Below are 19,467 nucleotides of genomic sequence, written 5' to 3' on the forward strand. Positions count from 1 at the left end.
TTTATGGGTAGCAGTAACATTTAGCCCCGAATAGTCCATCACTCAAAATAGGAGACACAATTTATCAATGCCAGATGAGACAGGGCTGTTCCATTGCCTCTAAAAACATTCTTTTTGGTTTCTTCTGAAAGCATCAACCTGGAAAAAGCATGTGCGCTTATACATCTCACACTGCCCAGTGCCCTAAGCAACAACTCTCTACAACCTTCAATTTCTGTCACACATCAGGCAAGAATTTTACTTTTCTTTTTTTCAATTTTTATCTTTAACTTTTTCATTTTAACAGTCTCGGTCCATAGTTCAATTCTAACAGCAGCAAAACAAGAAGAAATACAAAGGAGCCCACATCATCCATACAGATATTAACTGATCAGCGAGGGTGGAGAAGTGTCACTTGGAGTGGGGATTTACCATCTTCACTGATGAGTAAAATAAGCCAGCACCTCCCTTCTTAGGTAATAGAACACCTACAAGATATTTCCTTTGCAGATCTCAGTATCTGCAAGCTGACTGTCAAACCTGAGAAGTGTCTTAAAGATGCAGTGAAGGCAAAAAGACATACAGAGAAAAAAAGGACATACGAAATACTGCAGAAATTTTCCCTGTTCTATTGGGAAATGCATCTGGTCACTACAAAGCCATGCACTGTAGAACTATTTGCTTTTGAGAACTATTTGCTTTTTCTATTCAATCACTTAAAACTGATGATTTTGCAAAATGCAGTGTAGGATTTAGGTAACTCTTAAAAGCATGTAAAAAAAGAAATGAAAAGAGAAGAACATTTATTTATCTCTGGATGGAGTAGACAATACTAGCACGTGCAATAAAGACAATGACATTTTACATTGTGCTGGAATGTGATTACATTTCGAATGTCTCTGCTTTATTGCAAAGTGACATTTACGGCCTAAGTAAAAAACACGGGATGCAGATCAGGATACCAAGAAATCTATCTGAAAGAAAAGCTCTGAAAAACCAGAGGATTCCTCTGCTCCAAAGCCAATAACTGGAAACGTTTTGTGATTTGGAAACTGTTCTTCACCAGAAATTAACAGATAAAATATATATATTTTTTACTCTTACAGGTTATTAAGCTCTCTTAAGCTTCTCTTGCTTGAGAACCCTGTTTTCTGGACCTTTCTGTTATAACAGCCTTCCCCAACTATATTTTCCCAACCTCTCCAAACTGTATTTTCTAAATATGAACCTCATTTATTAACTCTGAAAAGGAAAAAAAGCAAGAACAAAACTAAGCCCATGAAAGTGGCAATAGACTAATCCAACAATTAGTAAGGCTGACTCATTCGTCTTGCCTTGTGTCCAACTTCTCTGAAAGTGCATATGGAAGTTATTTCTGAGAGTGACCAGTCCCCAGTATGAGCAATTATTACATGCAATCACGTAACTAAATAGGAATATTTTCATACTACAAGGCAAAAAAAAAAAAAAAAAAAAAAAGCCTGAAGCAGAAAGTCTGACAATATTAACTACAAAGTGAGAGATCAAAGCACCTCTCTTGCTCCCCTTCCCTGTGTCGCTCCCAAAGGCTGTATTTTGTATTTCTTAAGGACCAAGGACTTGCCAGTGGCAGTTTCTCTGAACCCCTTCGAATTGTTGCCTTTCTGAAGTGCTTGTGAAGCACTGACAGATTTTTGCTTATTTGGTGATGTTTACAAACTCAGAAATTAATTTAGGATAGCTGGGCTATCAGGCACGCTGGCATTCACCTGCAAATATTACGCATAGTACAGTGCTCCTGTTGATAGATAGAACACAAAGATGCTCCAAAACTAGAACAAGAGAACTCGCAAGGCCTGATGACACTGCACACTTCAGAGAAAGAGATACTCTGTCTCATCATCCACACATAGACACAGCCCAGCCACTTCAAACAAATACCAGTTTGCCATCACTAAACCCAGGTCCAAAGGTTTTTTCCATATCTAAGATAGCTCAGAAGGCAATTCTTTGATCACTTATACACAGTAACTGATATTTAAAAATCAATAGCTGTTAATAAAATATTAACTTTCTCCAGTCAATATGCACACATCTATGAAATATTCAGCACAGGTACAAAAATGAGATCATAGCGAAGGAAGAAACATAAATATATTATTTCCTTGAGTATAAAATACACACAGATTGAAAAGAAAAACCTTTGGCATACATATTTCTCACTGTCAGAAAAAGCTTATCAGACATAAGCACCATGAACTTGATGAATAACATTCTTTTGAGCTTAACAAGCTCTACGTAATTCCTTTGTTTCAGAAATAAAGGCCTTATTCTGCAGATCTTATAATCAAGCAGCAAATACAAGTTCCAACAGCAGATCAGCTAAGTGCTGCACATTTCACAGCTATGCTAGTTGCTCCTTGGCAGACTGGTCTCATCTACCATGGCACCCTGCCTTTCATGAGGAACTCAACTCAAACATCTGTCAAATCCAAAGTAATAGACTGCAAGTCCCTGGCCTTCCCAGAGGTGTAGCAGTAGCATCTCCGATCCTATTTGTCAGTTCTTAAATCCAAGCAGTAAGAATTTGGTATGCCTGCAATCCACCCCTCAGGGCTTCTCTTCCCCTGTATGCAATTTCTTTGTAAGAGATGTGTATGTGCACGATATATGCACATATACATACAGATTTTAGTCACAGCAGACGGTGGATGCTACACATCACAAGATACACACAAGCAAAACAGAAGAGCACTTGAGCCCTTTTTTCCTAACCATGCTGGTCATTATTGCAAGCAGACCAGTCACAAAACCTGTTCATGCAACAAAAGCAAACACTATATAGAATCTATCTGGCCATTAGTCATTCATCTGAAATTTCTTCTTTCTCTACCTAAAGAATCTGCTTTGGGAGATTGGATGTAAAAAATGTTATCGCTGGGAAAACACAATTCTTGTCCAGCCAAATAAGCATTGTGCTTGGCTAACCAGTCTTTGGCAGTAGATCCACCCATATGATTTCTCACGGTCCTAGGTTGCGTTTAACCCATGCTCACTGTGCCCTTTACCTGGGGATCATGCTTTAGAGCTCTTTCCTTGACACACGTTAACTACCTTGCAGCTGGGACGTGAAAAAGCTGGAGAGACCATTCTGATCAAGTTACAAAAAAACTTGGAACACTTCTGTACAAGTCCAGCCATTAACCTAAAAATAGACTTTAAAGATGGGAAGAATAAAACATATTCATGAAAAGAGATTTTAAATATTAAAAAGACCTGAAAATAGAATGTGAGAAAAGGTGACGGGCTTAAATTGTGGAGATTTAGCTAAGTAATTAAGCAAGTCTTCCCAAGTGGCTGAGTAAGGACTGAGAAAGTTAAAAATAAAAGGGATGATATGTGATATATACTAGCACAAATGGCCGCACCTAGGAAGTCATGTAAAAACACTAATTGTTCCTAAGTCAAGAAATATAACTACCAGCACAATTTGCAGTCAGATGTTTAATTAATTTTACTATTAATAAAGTTACAGAAAATTGGTATGTCAGAAAGACTTGAAAGTATTACCAGATCTTCTGGACAAATTAGAAACGCATCCATACCTCGAGAACAAGAAAGCATAGGGGAAGATTTACAACACGAGGGTCATGTGGTTACTCAAGGGGCTCACTGTGCTTCAATGAACTGCTATTGTTTCCTGTGGAAATATTCAACTTTTTTGGTGCAAGTCCATGCTTTACCCATGCTGAATATTTCAGACTCCATTTCCTTGACTCTCCGACTGTCTCACCGTGAGTTTGAGCAAGAAACTCCACTTCTCCGTATTTCAACTTCTCCTTTTTCAAAACAGCAACTAAATACTTATCAGTCTTCTAGGGATGCACTAAAAAGCGAACTTGTCCACATCAGCACAGCTTTTTTTGGCTGTACAAAAAAAATTACTCTATTTAATATTATTGTAAATAATAATAGTGTTGTTGTAATAGTAGCGTTATAAATCATTATAAATGGCACTAGTGTGCTAGTTCTCTCTGTACAGGACTTCTCTCAAGACAAAGCAAAAGCAGCTGAAAGCTTTCCTTGGAGTTGATGAGTTCTGTGTCAAGTTCCATGCAGGTATCAGTCACCTGACAAGGAATCACTCTCGTTTTGTTTTGCTAGATTGAGTACCCTTCTAGTTGTCTGCTGACTTGTCCTGCAGAGCAAAGAAATGTTCTCTGATGCAGACAATACTCACTGGTGCATAGATTTCCTGCTGCTGAACTCAGCCAACAGCCCTCTGAGGGACTCCAAACAAACGTTTCTCTATTTCAAGCCACCTGTAACTAAACAAAGTTTTCCTTCCCAGTTCTGGGAACAGAGACGCTACTGACTGTAGTTGATACAAAAGAATACTACCTAACTCTAGGAGACAATTCTTGTCCAGCCTCTTAAAAATCAACACATAACAACCTCAGGAAAGAAGGGACTTGAATCAGAGTATTTCATGCCACCCTAACATCAACCATTCATACCAACTTAAGACCAGTTTCCAAATGCATTTCTAAATGTCCAAGTGTTGCCCTGAAGATAAGCTGCAACAAGAAGAGAAGCACAAAAATCAAGATCATAGAAGGTTAACAGGGAATGCTTCAGAGCACTTTATGTGTTAGTGTCACAGAAAGGAAGTTCAGATCTCACTGAGGTACTTACCCCCAGTAATACCATGCTAAACATCTGCTATCTAATCTATAAATAGTGACACACAACTATGATCTAAATCCAATTCTTCTTTTCATTATGTTTCTTTTGAAATGATCTAGTGCAAGGCAAGATGCTTTAGAACATTCAAAGAATGTGCTTCCCTTGAAAGAGTCTAAATACTATTCCATTACAGACCTATCCTGTCTGCCTACTGACCCAGATTTCAGGTTTCCAGCTAGCAGACAAATCTGTTCTGGCCATCACATGGCCATTATTGATCTCTGAGAACATGCAAGACGTTGCAGTGTGTGGAAAGTCCAAGTGCCACACACACATACACACAAGAAAGTTTCCTATTTGAATGCTAATTCAGTTCACTAAAAAGAGGTAGTAAAGAGGGTCAGTAGATTGGATTGCAGTAAGAGCACTTTCATTCAGTGTGGCTGTATTATCAATTGGCTGCCTAACAGCTTCTATTCAGGCCTTTTTCAGACACATGCAGTGGTTCTGGATGAGAGGCCAGCAACCTGCCCTGATTGCCACTTCACCGTTGCTAAGCTTGCTGCATTATTAGTATTATTATGGGGTCAAATACACCATCTTGAACCTGACAGGTAAATTCCAGCAACAAAATTCTCAAGGCATCAATTTCAGTGATAGCAAACAATTTTTGCCCCGACCACAGCAGGAAATTTCTGCAGTTGAGTTACCTTTCTTGGATGGAAGAGGGGAAGAAGGAAAGAGCAGAAGAACGTGGTTGCTTTTTTTTCCTCCCATTCAAATGTATATTTCAATCAACTCTACATCTGCCCATTCTTTCAGCACAATATATCTAGTTACTATGGACAGCTTAGTCCTTATTAATACAACACAGCATTTGCTAATTTGATTCAAGGACAGTGGGGCAAAGAAACTACACCTTGTTTCAATCTACAGAAGAACGGACACACAGTTACAAAACCTTACAAGAGAATGGATGCAGCCCACCAAAAATACCAGTTTTTAATTCAGAATTTATAATACTTAAAAAAAAAAAAAAACAACAAAAAAAGCATTAAACCATACACACATTTGAAACAAACTGCCCAACTGCTACATAAGAAGAAAGCCATCAAAAAACTAATTTCTCAACAAGCAAGCAAGGTATAAGCCTGAGGTAGTCAATAAAATACTTTAAATCAGTAGTTTCTAGTAAATGAGAGCATCTGGAGCAACAAATCTTGCTGCCATTTTCAGAAAGACCAAGACTGTGATTTACCAGAGAACAGATAAACAACCTGTCAGTGTCACTGGGAGAGACTGAAAGAAGTTTCCTGTTCAAGGGTGACTTTCTTAATAAAACTGGCTTTCACCGAACAACTTAATTAACATTCAGAGCTCAAAGCTCTAGGAACAGGAAAGCGCAAAAACATTATTAATGTATCTTCCCTGGTGAATGTAGGTCAAAGCTACTGCTAGGCTGACTAACCTATCAGAAAATGCCACGGGGTGAACCTCTGCTCACCAGGTCGTCTGCTTAGGTGACACTGATATTAATTATTAATATTCATTACCTCATTTTAAGTCATATTTCAGATTTTAACACAATTCTGCATTCATTCAGAGTATTATTTTAGTTACGCTTGTGTCTCTGTAACAGCATTCTCTACGCACTCAGCACAGATTCCAGTACAGCTGCTGTTTGCTGTATTGATGGAAGTTCCCTCTCCACAGTTCTTACTATCAGGGCTAAGAAACATTATTCAACAAATCTCTGGGGGGTGGGGGAGGGTTAAGAAAATCAACAACATCAAAACAGTACAAATTTCTTTGAGAAACATGAAGGTCTATGAGAAAACTCACAGGAAGTTGCATACCTAATGATCATCAACAGGCAAATTAAACATTTTGATAGAAATTAAATACTGTTCTGACTGTACCTCTTTCAGCTCAAAATAAATGGCTTCCACATATCACTGCTACTCAAGTTTTGACAACGAGCCACCAGACCACAAGGCTCAGCAAGCATAGGGATGGCCAGTAATACAAGCCTTTCACAACAGCCCCTGTCTGAGCAGAAGACACTGTGCACCGTTATGAATTAGTCACCTCAATGAATTACTGTCCCCAAATGCATACTTCAGTAACACAATAATTTTTCACTCAGTTTGAACAAAGAGAAAAATAAAATAAAATGGAGTTATAGCAATAATCTGTTTCGCTTGTGCCTCCTATACATTGGTGCCAGCATGAGGGGAATCTAGTTAAGTATTCCCCACCTGTTTTATTTCTTTTCTATTGCACGCTTATTTAAAATAACATTTATTATTGTAACATACTATTATCTAACAATGAACCAAGCTTCTCCTCAATTATGTTACATACTTGCTGTGCTTTTTATCTGTGATGTCAAGAAAAGAGAAGTCACTTTAGCAAGACAATAAAAGCGGTGAGAAATATTTACTTCATTCATTCCATTATTTCTTAGTTACATCCATTCTGGATTTTTGTTGCGTATGCACATTCATTTAACTTGTCTTATTACTCTCCACAGCTTTGCTGTAAATCACAAATATCCTGCTTTCTAAACCATTTGCATGCTTAATGACACTGCCTCGATGGAAGGAGAGGAACAACAGGAAATTAGTAATACATATAAGGAAAGCAAGTGTCAACTATCAAAAACGCCTTCCCCATCACAGTGAAAATCACTACCTTATATGACGCACACACTGAAGCAAAACTTAAGTTCTGAGTCTTTCCTAGCATATAAAAGAACAAGAAAAAAACTTACATACCGCTGTTTAGTATCAGCATCTCTCAAGAGGTGAGCAGGAACTTCCTGAAGTTTTTTAAACTACATAATCATAGCTACAAAACATGCTGTCATCACAAAAGCCTACATTTCCTATGACCTTCCCCTAAAGAGGACTTGTGATACATATGTATTACAATATAATTATTCCAGGCTAAAAATCATTCTCCTATTGAATACTCCTGTGTCATCTTTTCACTTGAATGAACAGCTCACCCAGCGCAATTCTAAACCTGATATAGTGTCAAGTTTGCTTATTTCCATTTCAATAAATCTGTCTGATATTTTCATTCTTTACCAGGCAGGTGCACCACCAAAATAATCCCACCATCAGCCTTTCTTTTGAGGGTTGAGATTGAAAGATGCTGTCCAGTTAGGTACAATTAGCCAAAGCATTTCAGTAGCTTCTCACTTCTTTCTTAAAAATCACCAGGAAAAGTCCATTAAAAACTTGTAGCTGGAAATGAGATCCAACTACCCCCAAATCATTTTGCTACATTAAAAAGGCATCATTGGATTGATTGTTATCGCAGTTGACCACACTGCACTGTTTCTTCTCTAAATAATGTGCCGCTGTTCTGAAGATATTATTTCTCAGCATTAACACTATTCATGCCACCTAACAATACATTATCAGTTTTGCCCTTACGTATTTATCTCAACTTTGACTATAAAACTTTTCCTCCTGGATATTTTTTTTTTTTCAATTCACTGCCCAGTTTAAGCTCCAGTTAATGTAACATTATTTCTTCTCACCACGCACACGAATCCTTTTCGTGTTCTTGCTAAAAAAATTAAGCAAGTTCCAATGGTTTGGAGAAGTTATTCTCTCTCATGAAGAAACAGGAATGGAGCTACGGATTGAGGTGATAGACAAATCAGTGCTTGTCAACCTGACATGATCTGATCTGCAGCTGCCCACCTCACACACAAGCGGTGGGATGTGAAGGGACTCTGTCCTGGATGACAAGAGCACTCAGTTTACACCTATTGCAGGGCTACCTGAGCCACTTACCAGTTAATCCCATAGGGCATCACAGGGAGAAAAATGAACCTCACACCACTTGTACCCTCAACTGTGAAAAAGGCCAACTAGAATATAATTGTTGGTGTGATCCAGAGACTAAACAGAAACCAAATACTACACACAACAGATAACACCACTGATGTATACGTTTGAGCTCACCTGTACAGGAGAAATCATCCACTCGGACATATCCCATGACACAGTCACAACGATAGGATCCAGGCAAGTTAACACACACAGTATTAGCATGGCAGTAATGCATCTTGGCGGCACACTCATCAATATCTGCAGTGAGAAAACAGGGAACACCACAGTCAAGCTCAGCTAAGTTAATAAGAGAAAATAAATTTCACTTATGACTCCAAAGGCAAACTGATTTAACTCCAGCATTAAAGAATGGGGCACGTTTACTTGAAAAATATTCCTTAAAGTAAAGCTAAAATTCCTGCATCTAAGTGCTGAGTTCCTTCTACTGTTCTTCACCAAAATTTAATTATGGTAGTAAATATTATTATCCTAACTGGAAAAAGAAAACACAGACTTTTTATTATTATTATTTACAACTGTAAAAACAAATTGAGGCAAATTTAAATATACAAAACAGAACCATAAATACACAACACTGAAGATGTTAACTCTGTCTCATGGGTAAACTAAAATCATTACAGGCATGGTAACTTTGTTCAACATGCTACTGGTTTAGGTGCCGAACGGATATGGCATGATGATGTTTTTAAGGGTAAGGAGAGAATAGCAAATAGGGAGTTGGTCAGTGAGTACTCCAGATGTCCCTGAAACAAACGAATTACTGATCAGCACTCTGTGCCACTTCCAGTTCCCACACCAGCAGAAGATGGTTGCCTGGAAGCCCATTTTCAACCTAACTCACGTCATTCCAATAGAAAAGAAAAAGATTGCTTGGGAGCAGTAGAAACTTTGCATCATATTTCTTTATGCTTGAGCAATCCTTATTGTAAATCCAAAATTCAGAATTATTATTTTCACAATAGCAAATCAAACCTATCATTTACTAGCCTGCCAAAATACACCATAGTGATGCTCTAAAATCTTCCCCCTTCTTTTCCCACCAAACCAGATATTATACTGAAAAACTCATTTCTTTTTTCTCAGCAGGATAGATTTTCTGCTTAGTAGCACAGATTTTACTCCAAGTAATTCATGGCTTTCAAAAGATTAATTCTAGTATTACATATGTTCATGCAAAAGAAAAAGAATCAGACTTATTTTTCCCCTATTAGTTTCTCACTGTTATTGATCACTCACACTCAAGAAAGAGTGTGACAACACTATAATAACTGACAACACAGTTGAAGAGCCTCCTTAGCTGGTGGGGTTTAGATGAGTTGGTTACCCCACAGTGCTCTCCTAATACATCCCTCTACAATGTCATGCATAGATCAACTACAGCCACCCAACCTCCTCACCAAAACATCCTCATGGAGATGCAAAGGAAATGCTACTTCCACATTTAGCGCCAGAAGGGGGGTGGTCATTAACTGTGCAAACACTAAGCTTATAGTTGCCTAAGTTCGGGTATCCCACTTAACCTCCCTAAGCAGTGGTAGCTGCATTTGAGACACAGACACATTTTTAGTATCACAGACATCCATCCAGGAGGAACTATGAGCTAAATCACTTCACACTGGTCAACAACAGCTGTCAGTTGGTAGTGATCTTTCACTCTTACCAGCTTGGGCTGAAGTAGAAACAACTGTCTGAAGGCAAAAGTCTTTATATACCACCACAAACACCTTGAAATATCTCGCTCCTACATTTCTGCTATTCCTGCTGCAGTACCACTGGATTAAATGAATTTTAAGAAGTCAGGAGCATCAACACACAGAGGATAAAAGCCAAGTAAGATCCCCCCATGTCTTGTTATCATACCAAGTGCTACAGCCACTTGGGAAACACTCAGGTGTTGATGTGTGTTCACACTGTTCCACTTGCAGACTCTTTGTAATAGGCTTTTGAAATATAGCTTTGAGGAATTTTGTTCTTGCATATCTAATAATCTTGCCTTTATGCAAGAGAGGAGAGAAACAAAAAGATATCTGAAAAGAAAGCTATAACATCTTAACAGCAACGAACGTGCTTGAAAATTAACCTGATGTGTTGCTGATCTCAAGCTTTCTCACTGAATTCACTGGACAATAATCCTCCCCTTTGTTCCCCTGAGAAGCAAGAGAATTGTAACTTGCAGAGGTGAAGGAAATTGAACTGACTTGCTGCAAGCGAGACCCATGCTACTGTAACACAAAATATGAGAATTCACACATACTAAAAGAAAATCCACAACCTATATGAAAATATCATGTGTGAGGATGTCTCAAAAAGAGATGAGGATCTTGAATCAACAACCTGACTACAAACAGGGCAACTGAGAACAACCTACACTAGGTTGCAGAAGTCCTTGAGTCCAGGAACAACTGGGCCTAAGAAGGAAGCAGAAGCAGCAAGAGATTCTTCTCTTCAAAATTTGCTCATTTATTTAACTCTTTTAAAAACGTTTTTCTTTGCATCTTCCAAATAGCCTTTCAGTATTTCATATTTTCTTCTACCTTAGCAGCATTCACCTTCAGCTGCTCCATGTTTCCTTTACAGAGAATAATATTGAAAGGTAAAAACCTGCAGCAGTACTTTCTTATTAAAGCCTGTAGGGCGAGGCTGAAGCTGTTGCTTTGGGCCACACTTCTACAAATTCCTGTAAAAGGTTAGGTATTCATCACAAAAAGCTTTGGGTTTTTACTTAATATTGTTAGAGTAAAATCCATAAAGCGCATGGTGGTATATATCAGCTAGGTTGTAATGGAACACAAATTGTGATTCATGTGTATAGATCGCTTGTTGCATTTGAAATATTAGAGCTCATCTTCTAGTGGTCTTTTGAGGTGATAAAAATACATTATTAATGTTACTCTCCAGGCTGGTGAAGTAGTTTGTTTTTCTTCTAAAAAGGTAAACTTACGGTCTTTAAAATGAGACTTGACACACCATAATGATTCACATATCACCAGCTTCCACCCACAGAAGCTAGTTCTTTGCAGCAACAAAGGCATTTATGTAGGCTTCAGTTTCTCTGTCAGAACTGTTATGTTACAGGGTGGTAGGTTTGGTGAGGGCTGTTCTGCTGGCTTTAAGTTTCCTTAACAGTTACCGAAGCAGGGTTCATTGCCTACAAAGAGCTCTCCCTACTGCAGTACTCACCTTCTCTACAGCTAATCAGGTATCACCATTACTCCTTTCAGTTCTAAATAGCATTCATAGAATCATAGAATTATTCATTAACTTAAGGGAAAGATACGTGTGTTGCCTTCTATTATCAGTACCAGCACACCCAGCAACACTCTGAGTACACTGGGACAAAGCACAGGAAAAGTACTTTAGTGGGCACACATGCTGAACAATAAGAGTTTTACCCCTTTACCCAAGAGGTGAGACAGACCTACTATTTTTTAAGTTGTTAGTCCTGTAATAATCGCTAGCGAACCATCCTGACGCACAAAACACTCTGCATCTGTAATGGCAGATCACTGCTTGCCTAAATTCACCAGCAATCCATTTGGCTTAGCATCATCATCGCCCATCATCTGGGACTTCACTGTTTCCACAATGGAAGACAGTAACATTCAAATGGAAACAAACTGAAACAGTCTTCCAGAGCACTAACAGGTGATGCTTAAGGGTCAATGGTTTATGGGCTGGTCCAGCCAGGTTCCTTGACTAGAAGGGCATGGGGATCCACGGACCCACACCCCAAGAAAGGGGAAAAGGAGGAAAGGGTAGAGAGATGGGCTTAAAAACAAAACAGCAGCAAAGATCTGAGGAAAAACAAACTAATTTACTAAATAAAATATCAGAATGCAAGATAACACACTATAATACAATGTAACATAATAAAATATAATTAGAAATGAAGTTAATAAATCAAATAAAATGAGTGTCTTTCACTAGAAAACATTAGCAATGGTGGGAGAGAGACGGTTACGTTCTCCCAACCCTGTCCCTCCTTTAGTATTAGTTATTATTTGTTACTGATATCCCATGGTTTGAGTCATATTAAATTCCAGTCTAAATAATCTGGATTCTCTTTAAACGTAGAGGTAACTTGCACTGTTGTTCAGATGGCACTAAATCCTAAAATACATTCACAAGCTGATGGAGTCAAGACAAAGTTTTCAAAATAGTGGAACACAACAGCAGTGGAGCAGAAGAGAGTTCTTAAAATTTCAGTTACCTTATGCTTATGCAAAAACGAACACATGCTGTTTTCACTCCACTGACTTAGCAGTTCCTTCTTCATTACATTTACTTCTTGTTCTTCAAATTCTCCCTGATCCTGTCCTCTCCGGCTCTTTTCTCCTTTCCACTGCCAGACTCACTTGACATCAGTTCTAATCTTTATTTCCCCCTCTTATTCTATCTCCTCATTTGCATACACCTAACATACACCATACCTGATTTGTACCTTGAGCACAAGGTTGCTTTCTCAAACTGTACAATGCAACCCTCAGCAAAAAGCTTTCAAGGAGCCATAAAGCATGAGAGAGCAGCAGTCAGCAGTTCCCTGGGAGCAGGCAGCTCAGCTTCCCTCAGTTGGCCAAGTGGGAAAAGACTAGTTCCTGACTGCAAATGTTTAAGCTAATCTTAAAACTGTTTACAAACCCGAACTCCTTGATGGCAATTCATCTCCTGGCACAGTAGCACTGTAATCACAGGCAACCCTTATCATTCCTGACTTGGAGGGACAGTGCTGCAGACCAGTCAGAGGTCAACAACCCCAAAGAAAAACAGGTAAGCGAGAGAAAGAAATCCCTTTCAACAAGGCAGGGAAACATTACCCTAACGTTCTAAGTAAGCTAGCTAAAAAACCTTCATAAATTAGGGCTGGTGTAGCATCACCTGGGAATCCACAAGCAGTAAAATAACTACCAATACAACTTGGGAAAGTACTATCAATTTGAGAGCTTCATTAAAATGATGCCATCTCTTCCTTCAGGCACAGTGTAAAAGTGCTTTATGCTGATATGCATACAGTTTACAATCAGGACAAGCGTATCAGTATTCCATACCTGCTCTTTATCAATTTAATTGCCCCTCTAGGGATTATAACCATATTAGGTTAAATACACAAATAAGCATTGAAACACGCATGCAAATCACACTTGAATAGGGACACTTGGCAGAGCAGAGCAGCTAATGCCAGAACTAATATAACATTACAGAGAAGGACAAAAAGATATTCAAGTACATCCATCCTCCACCCTGCCTCTTCATTTCAGTGCTTTTAGGCTTAAATTCTTCTAGCAAACACACTCTGGAAAGTAACAAGTCATTCTCAGAGTGCACTTCTTTGCTACCTATTTCTCAGCTACATTAGTAAAGCGCCCACACATCAGTCATATAGGAACATGCTTGTTTCCTAAAATCCCTTCTGATAAAACTCAGTCTTAGGCATTAAAATACTGTCTAGGCACAAGACGAGCTTCTCTTTACCATTCTTGATAACACACCATTACATACATCATTACTGCCACTGCATTGTGTTACAATTTATAAATATATATGTTTTTTGGGGGGGGAAGGGGGCCTTAAAAATGAATTAAAAAACAGAGCTTTTCATAGACTAAATCTTCATTAAAATTATCAGTGCTTTGCAGACAGGATATTTCAGCTACAGTAATATTTCCTATCAGTCCTCAACATACCACAACCTTAAGACTGTGCTGGACTCTTCAAAGTTTGCTGTCCAGACTATCTTGTGTCTCACTATCTGTCCAGTCACAAGATGTTGCTTTTATGATTCTGCTGATTCATTTTCCTTTCTCAGCCAGCCTTAAAACAGAGTTCCACCATTCCTGTGTGCTTTCCACCATCACGCTGGCACTTTACAGTGCATTATTAAGTGCCTGTGTGGCTGTTTTGGGAGAATGACCCTCCAGAGCCTTGAGATTTCCTAAGATAAAAACTGAAGTTTCTATTAAGACTCAAGTTCCCATAAAAGGTTGTTTAAATCCATTAGAAAGCTGCTGTTGATGCGTTAGGGTTAAAAAAAAAAAAAACAAAAAACAAGTAACCTGTTGTTTTGAACAGAAAGGAGCTGTTTTCTTAAACTAAATGAACAATTTAATTCATCTGATAAAGACATTAATGGAAATGTTCACTGTCTTACGTGCTGCTATAGCTTTTAGGGATAGACAGTTGATAACTAATTCAGAAGGCATCTCTGACAGTTGAAAATAAGTTATTTTTAAAACCACACATCCTGAATTCACATAAGATAATACAGCTTAGAGAACACAGGCTAAAAATCATCACAAAAAGCAGAATAACAGGTTTTGGCCAACAGCAGCACCTCACTCATTTGTTCCAACACGTCAAAGAAAATAGCAAATAAGTCAAGATTCTTCTTGTATAACAGCAGTTGCTCTCATGTTTTGAGATCCAGAGAGCTTGACCAAGGATTATTAATGCTTGTTTTTGGTTTTCTAATTCATCTCTGAATATATATGGATACTCGCAATTAGACTACAAGGCAACACAATGAGCTACATAGTGGTGCGCCTGAACGGGTCTGAGCTCTTCACTAACTGGAATGTAGCAGGCAAGGAGCTTTTCAGTTAAGAGTCATGAGGATTCGTAACTTTCACCTAAGTTAGTGTGTCTTTCCAGCTACTTTCTGACCTCTCAGATTCAAACAGAGTGGATCAATGTCTTTCTGAGGGAAACTCTGCCTTAAGGAATTTGTGGATTCTGCAGAACATTCATAATGTCCTCTCACTGACATTACGGCAAACAGAAAGGTTCTTTATCACCCAAAGGTGTTTGAAACAAACTCAGGAATACCAGCAGATTCTCTAAGAAAAAAATCTCTATTTCAGGGAAATGACCCGATCTCTATCAGGAGAAAAAGAGAACTCATATCCTCTCAAGCACTCTGAAGAGTAAAGAGTGTTACGTCACTGCTTCTGACTATAATGAGGCAACCAAAATGGAATTCATCAAATACAATTAATTAGTTACAACCCACTAGCCCCACAGGAGTAGTTTGCTCTCAGAACTCAGCGGATGCAAAGCTAAAACAGAAGCTGTCAGCCCTTTGGTGGAGAGTAAGCATGGAATTTCTAAGTATACAGAAATCTCTCTGTATTGCTCAAGACTACGAATGAAACATTACCAACAGAGAAAGTAATCTCTTTAACAGCATTACCAAGGATACTGCAACAGGTAAGGGTTAAATTCAGGGAGAGATAAAACAAACTCATAAAAGGATGCAATTTATGTACGATATATTTTGAACTCTTTTGTTATAAAAACATGCTATTTTATGTAAACTCATGTGGCTCTAAATCCTATGATGGTGTCAGTTTGTTTTTTCAGCTGAGAATCTGCATCCTGTCCTTTTTAAAGGGAGGGGATGTTCTGTAGTTCATGTTATAAATTCATTCATTCATCACTCACACTAAGTTAGGACATAATTATATTTGTACCTTCCTTACAGAACAGAAGTTTTCTTAAGCTTCACTGCAAATGCTAGCACAGGAGTAAGCAATTCCTACACATGTGATAAGTCAGCTGTTGGGATAACCAAGGCCCATCCTTGTCAGTGTTGTAAATGACTGCTTGGCTATAGTGACACACAAACCAGTAAAGAAAATTCTGCTCAACCTCCACACAGCAATGTTTGGTAGTTCACCAGAAATAAAACAGAAGACAAAACATGAGAAGCTTCTTGCCTACTAGATATCCTTATCTAAAGTGGTAAATGTTTAGTGTATCTCTCAGCTGTTGAGGAGATAGTGAAAAAAGCAAGGCTCATCACAAGGCACACATGTGGAATTCTTGCCACCTGATTCCATAATCTTGCCTAAGGATTATAGCTGTATTGTCACAGTCTATCAGCATGGCACAGCTCTGGTCAATTGCAAGCTTTCCAGTTTAGAATCAACAGGTTGCTACTGTTTTTCATTACTCCCTTGCTAAAACCCTAAGTATGACAACAAAAATCCGATCCACACCATGAACCTCCAATGAGCCATACATAAAACACCTAAATAGTCTGGAAAGTATTCACTTGTATAAATGGTGCTTATCAGTGCAGTACAATTTGCCTGTTTGGGACATGGAGTTAATTGCTTTCCAGGGCTAAAACTCAAGACAGAAGCTTCAACAAACTACTGCAGGGTCAAAAGAAATGAGAGTTATATGTAATAAATCTAACTAGACTATTCTCCCTTAGTACTTAGTACCAATATTCTACTCATTTTTCTTCTTCAAAGGTAAGAACCTTGCACAACATTTCATTCTAAATCTAACTATTGCATGCTTGGCTGTAAGAGTTACCATTACGTAAGTCTAAGTCAAATAAAAGGTTATGCTACTACTGCTCCCAAATTTATTACAACACATTAGAAAACAAAACAATATAATCACCTCGTTTTTACAAAAATAGTTCAGTTCCCTTGAAAGGTTGCCTTTGGTTTACTGGTTAAATAGATGTACTCCCTAAGTCCTGTTTGCTTTAGCTTTGATTTCATCTACAAAAGAAACTCCTTTGGATCTCAGTACACACTGATAAATTAAGTACTGCTTTTGGAAAAGCAATGTCAGATTTCTGTTATATATGCATCTCCTTATTTATTGTTATGCATTAAATCTTTCCAAAATTTGCCCAGCGATGCCAGTAGATGCTATACTGGGAAGGGGAGAGGGAAAGAACACTGTTTTACTGTAATCTTCCATTCAATCACACTAGCCAAGCAATAACATTTATTGAAATAATCCTATCCTTTTTCATTTACCTAATACCTTGTCTCCTCAATCCCTTCTATTTTACTAATGGCTAAGAGCGAACAACAGATTACTACATCAAAATGAACAATCCATTCCCCACACTGCTATACTGAGAGCAATTATATTAAATACCTGTTTCATCAGCACTTATCTCATACCATTGTCCACTATTCTTGCTTCACTGCTCTAATTTTACCCCTAATACTCTTATCCAGTTTGTCTCCTCCTATCCGTGTCCTGCAATATTGACTGGCTTATTCTCTCAAATCCACAGAGATGTTATCTTTGAATGGTAAATTGGAGAAGGCTACCCATATAATTAGAATCTCTGTGCCCAGAGCAACCTTTTACTGTGGCATTTTGAAGGACACTATATCTCACTGAAAAATTAAATGCTGATGAAAACTGTGATGATTTTTGTGCTTCTTTTCCATGCCTAAAAATACCTCAAGTCCCTAGAGAAATGATCCTGCATTCTACAATGACTTTTAATAGATACTGCTATAGTAAATGAGACTAGTGGTATGTTAACAGCAAAACTTCATACATAATTAACACTCGGCCATTTTCACACTAGAGTAATTTGCTCACTCACAATGATCATCTCTGCAATGCAAAGCAGCACACAGGTAACAGAAAAACACTCTCCCATGTAGCTTAATACACATGTTGCTCTATCTTCTCTATTTACAACACTATTTCTACTTTCCTAAATGTTCCCTAAATATCTTTGTAACCCATTATTATCATCAACCTTTTTTTTCTTCTGCCCCACTCCTAACAAAAACACACGCGGAAATATTTAACTTAGCACTGTTTTTAAGCTGGCAACTATGGTACTTCAATAGTGCAGAAGCTAAGCCAGGTGATTTAACATGACAGAGGTTTTACTGAGTTTATTTTCATGGCTCAAGACTATTTCATTTTAACTAGGTCCCACAAAAGGTTAGAGCCAAATGTCTTATTCAGGTAAGAAAACTAGAGACAGTTGTAAAACAGGTTTTGTTTTCAAGTATAAGTAAGTATAAGTAAGCCATTTAGCAAATGATTTTCTTTGTTCTATGCCCTTGTTACACCATCCAGCCTTATTTTTATGTGCTTTTCAAAATTTAATTTACAATGTGAAAATATATAAACAAGCATCAGCAGAAGGATAAACTAAATTTCAGGTAATATAAACTGTTTTTTTCCTTATAAGTGTAACCATAATTGACGTAACTGAATAATGCAAGATGTATTTCTTATCGCAGCAAATATGATAATAGAGTGATTTAAAGCACAAGTTACAGATAGAGGCATTTCTGCCTTGGCAATTGCAAAAATACTACATTCCTTAGGCACAACCTGAGGTGAGCTAAACAAGAAGAGCAGTAAGAGGGAACAAATAATTTATCCAACAGATGATCATAAAAATATCCTCCACCTGCAACCCTAATTCCCACTTCAAAGATTAGTGCAACATTTTATTTTAATTGCTTTGCTTTTGGCTATGAAGTTGAAATGGTGATTTAATGTTTTCCCTTTTGATAATGTAGTCAAAGTTTAGCTGCAGTTAAGAAATATGGAATTGGGACACACTTCCTTACTCCTTCGTTTAAAATAGCAATGAATACTGTATCCACTACCACAAGGAGGTGACTTTTATGTGTATGTGTGTAATATATTTACACCATCTCTATTAAAAACAAAAACTCTCACCTGATTTTATTGTTGATTCCTGCATTAGCTACAAATGAACTGTAAGTCGATTTACCATCAAGTTTTTCATATAACCACAACATTTTATTAGCAGCCACGTGGCCTAGTCACACTGAAACAAACAGCATGAAGTCATATACATAGTAACGCCAGACAGAGTGCTAGAGACATCTAAAAGCCAGGGTGGTGATGACTGCCAAAGTAAAGGTGTTCCATGTAGAAGTCACAAGATTACAAAGACTGTACTTTGAAGCGACTCTGAGACTGGTTTTAACATAACTTCCTTATTTCTATTGAAGAAAACCTGATAATAGAAACCCCACGTCAATGAAAACAAACTTTGTATACACGGTGTTTCCTATGTGTATAGGGAATATGTTTACATATGGGAAATATCAGTTTGCAGCTGCCAAGAGCAGAGAAGTGAGTTGCAACTGGTAGGACTTAGTGCTCTAATGGGTCTGGCAGCTGCAAATTACCACATGAGCCT

At 38.0% G+C, this 19,467-nt stretch overlaps 1 protein-coding gene across 3 annotated transcripts in view; it reads right to left on the reverse strand.

Moving 5' to 3' along the window:
* Window positions 1-19,467, reverse strand: part of NELL1 (neural EGFL like 1) — a 254,069-nt gene that overhangs the window by 119,092 nt on the left and 115,510 nt on the right. For all 3 annotated transcript variants that reach the window (XM_072337622.1, XM_072337621.1, XM_072337620.1), the window contains exon 13: window positions 8,625-8,750. In XM_072337622.1, the coding sequence (XP_072193723.1) occupies window positions 8,625-8,750 (126 nt within the window). The remainder of the gene's footprint in view (window positions 1-8,624; window positions 8,751-19,467) is intronic.

The sequence above is a fragment of the Excalfactoria chinensis genome, chromosome 5, assembly GCF_039878825.1.
Source record: "Excalfactoria chinensis isolate bCotChi1 chromosome 5, bCotChi1.hap2, whole genome shotgun sequence".
In the NCBI taxonomy this organism is placed as follows: Eukaryota; Metazoa; Chordata; class Aves; order Galliformes; family Phasianidae; genus Excalfactoria; species Excalfactoria chinensis.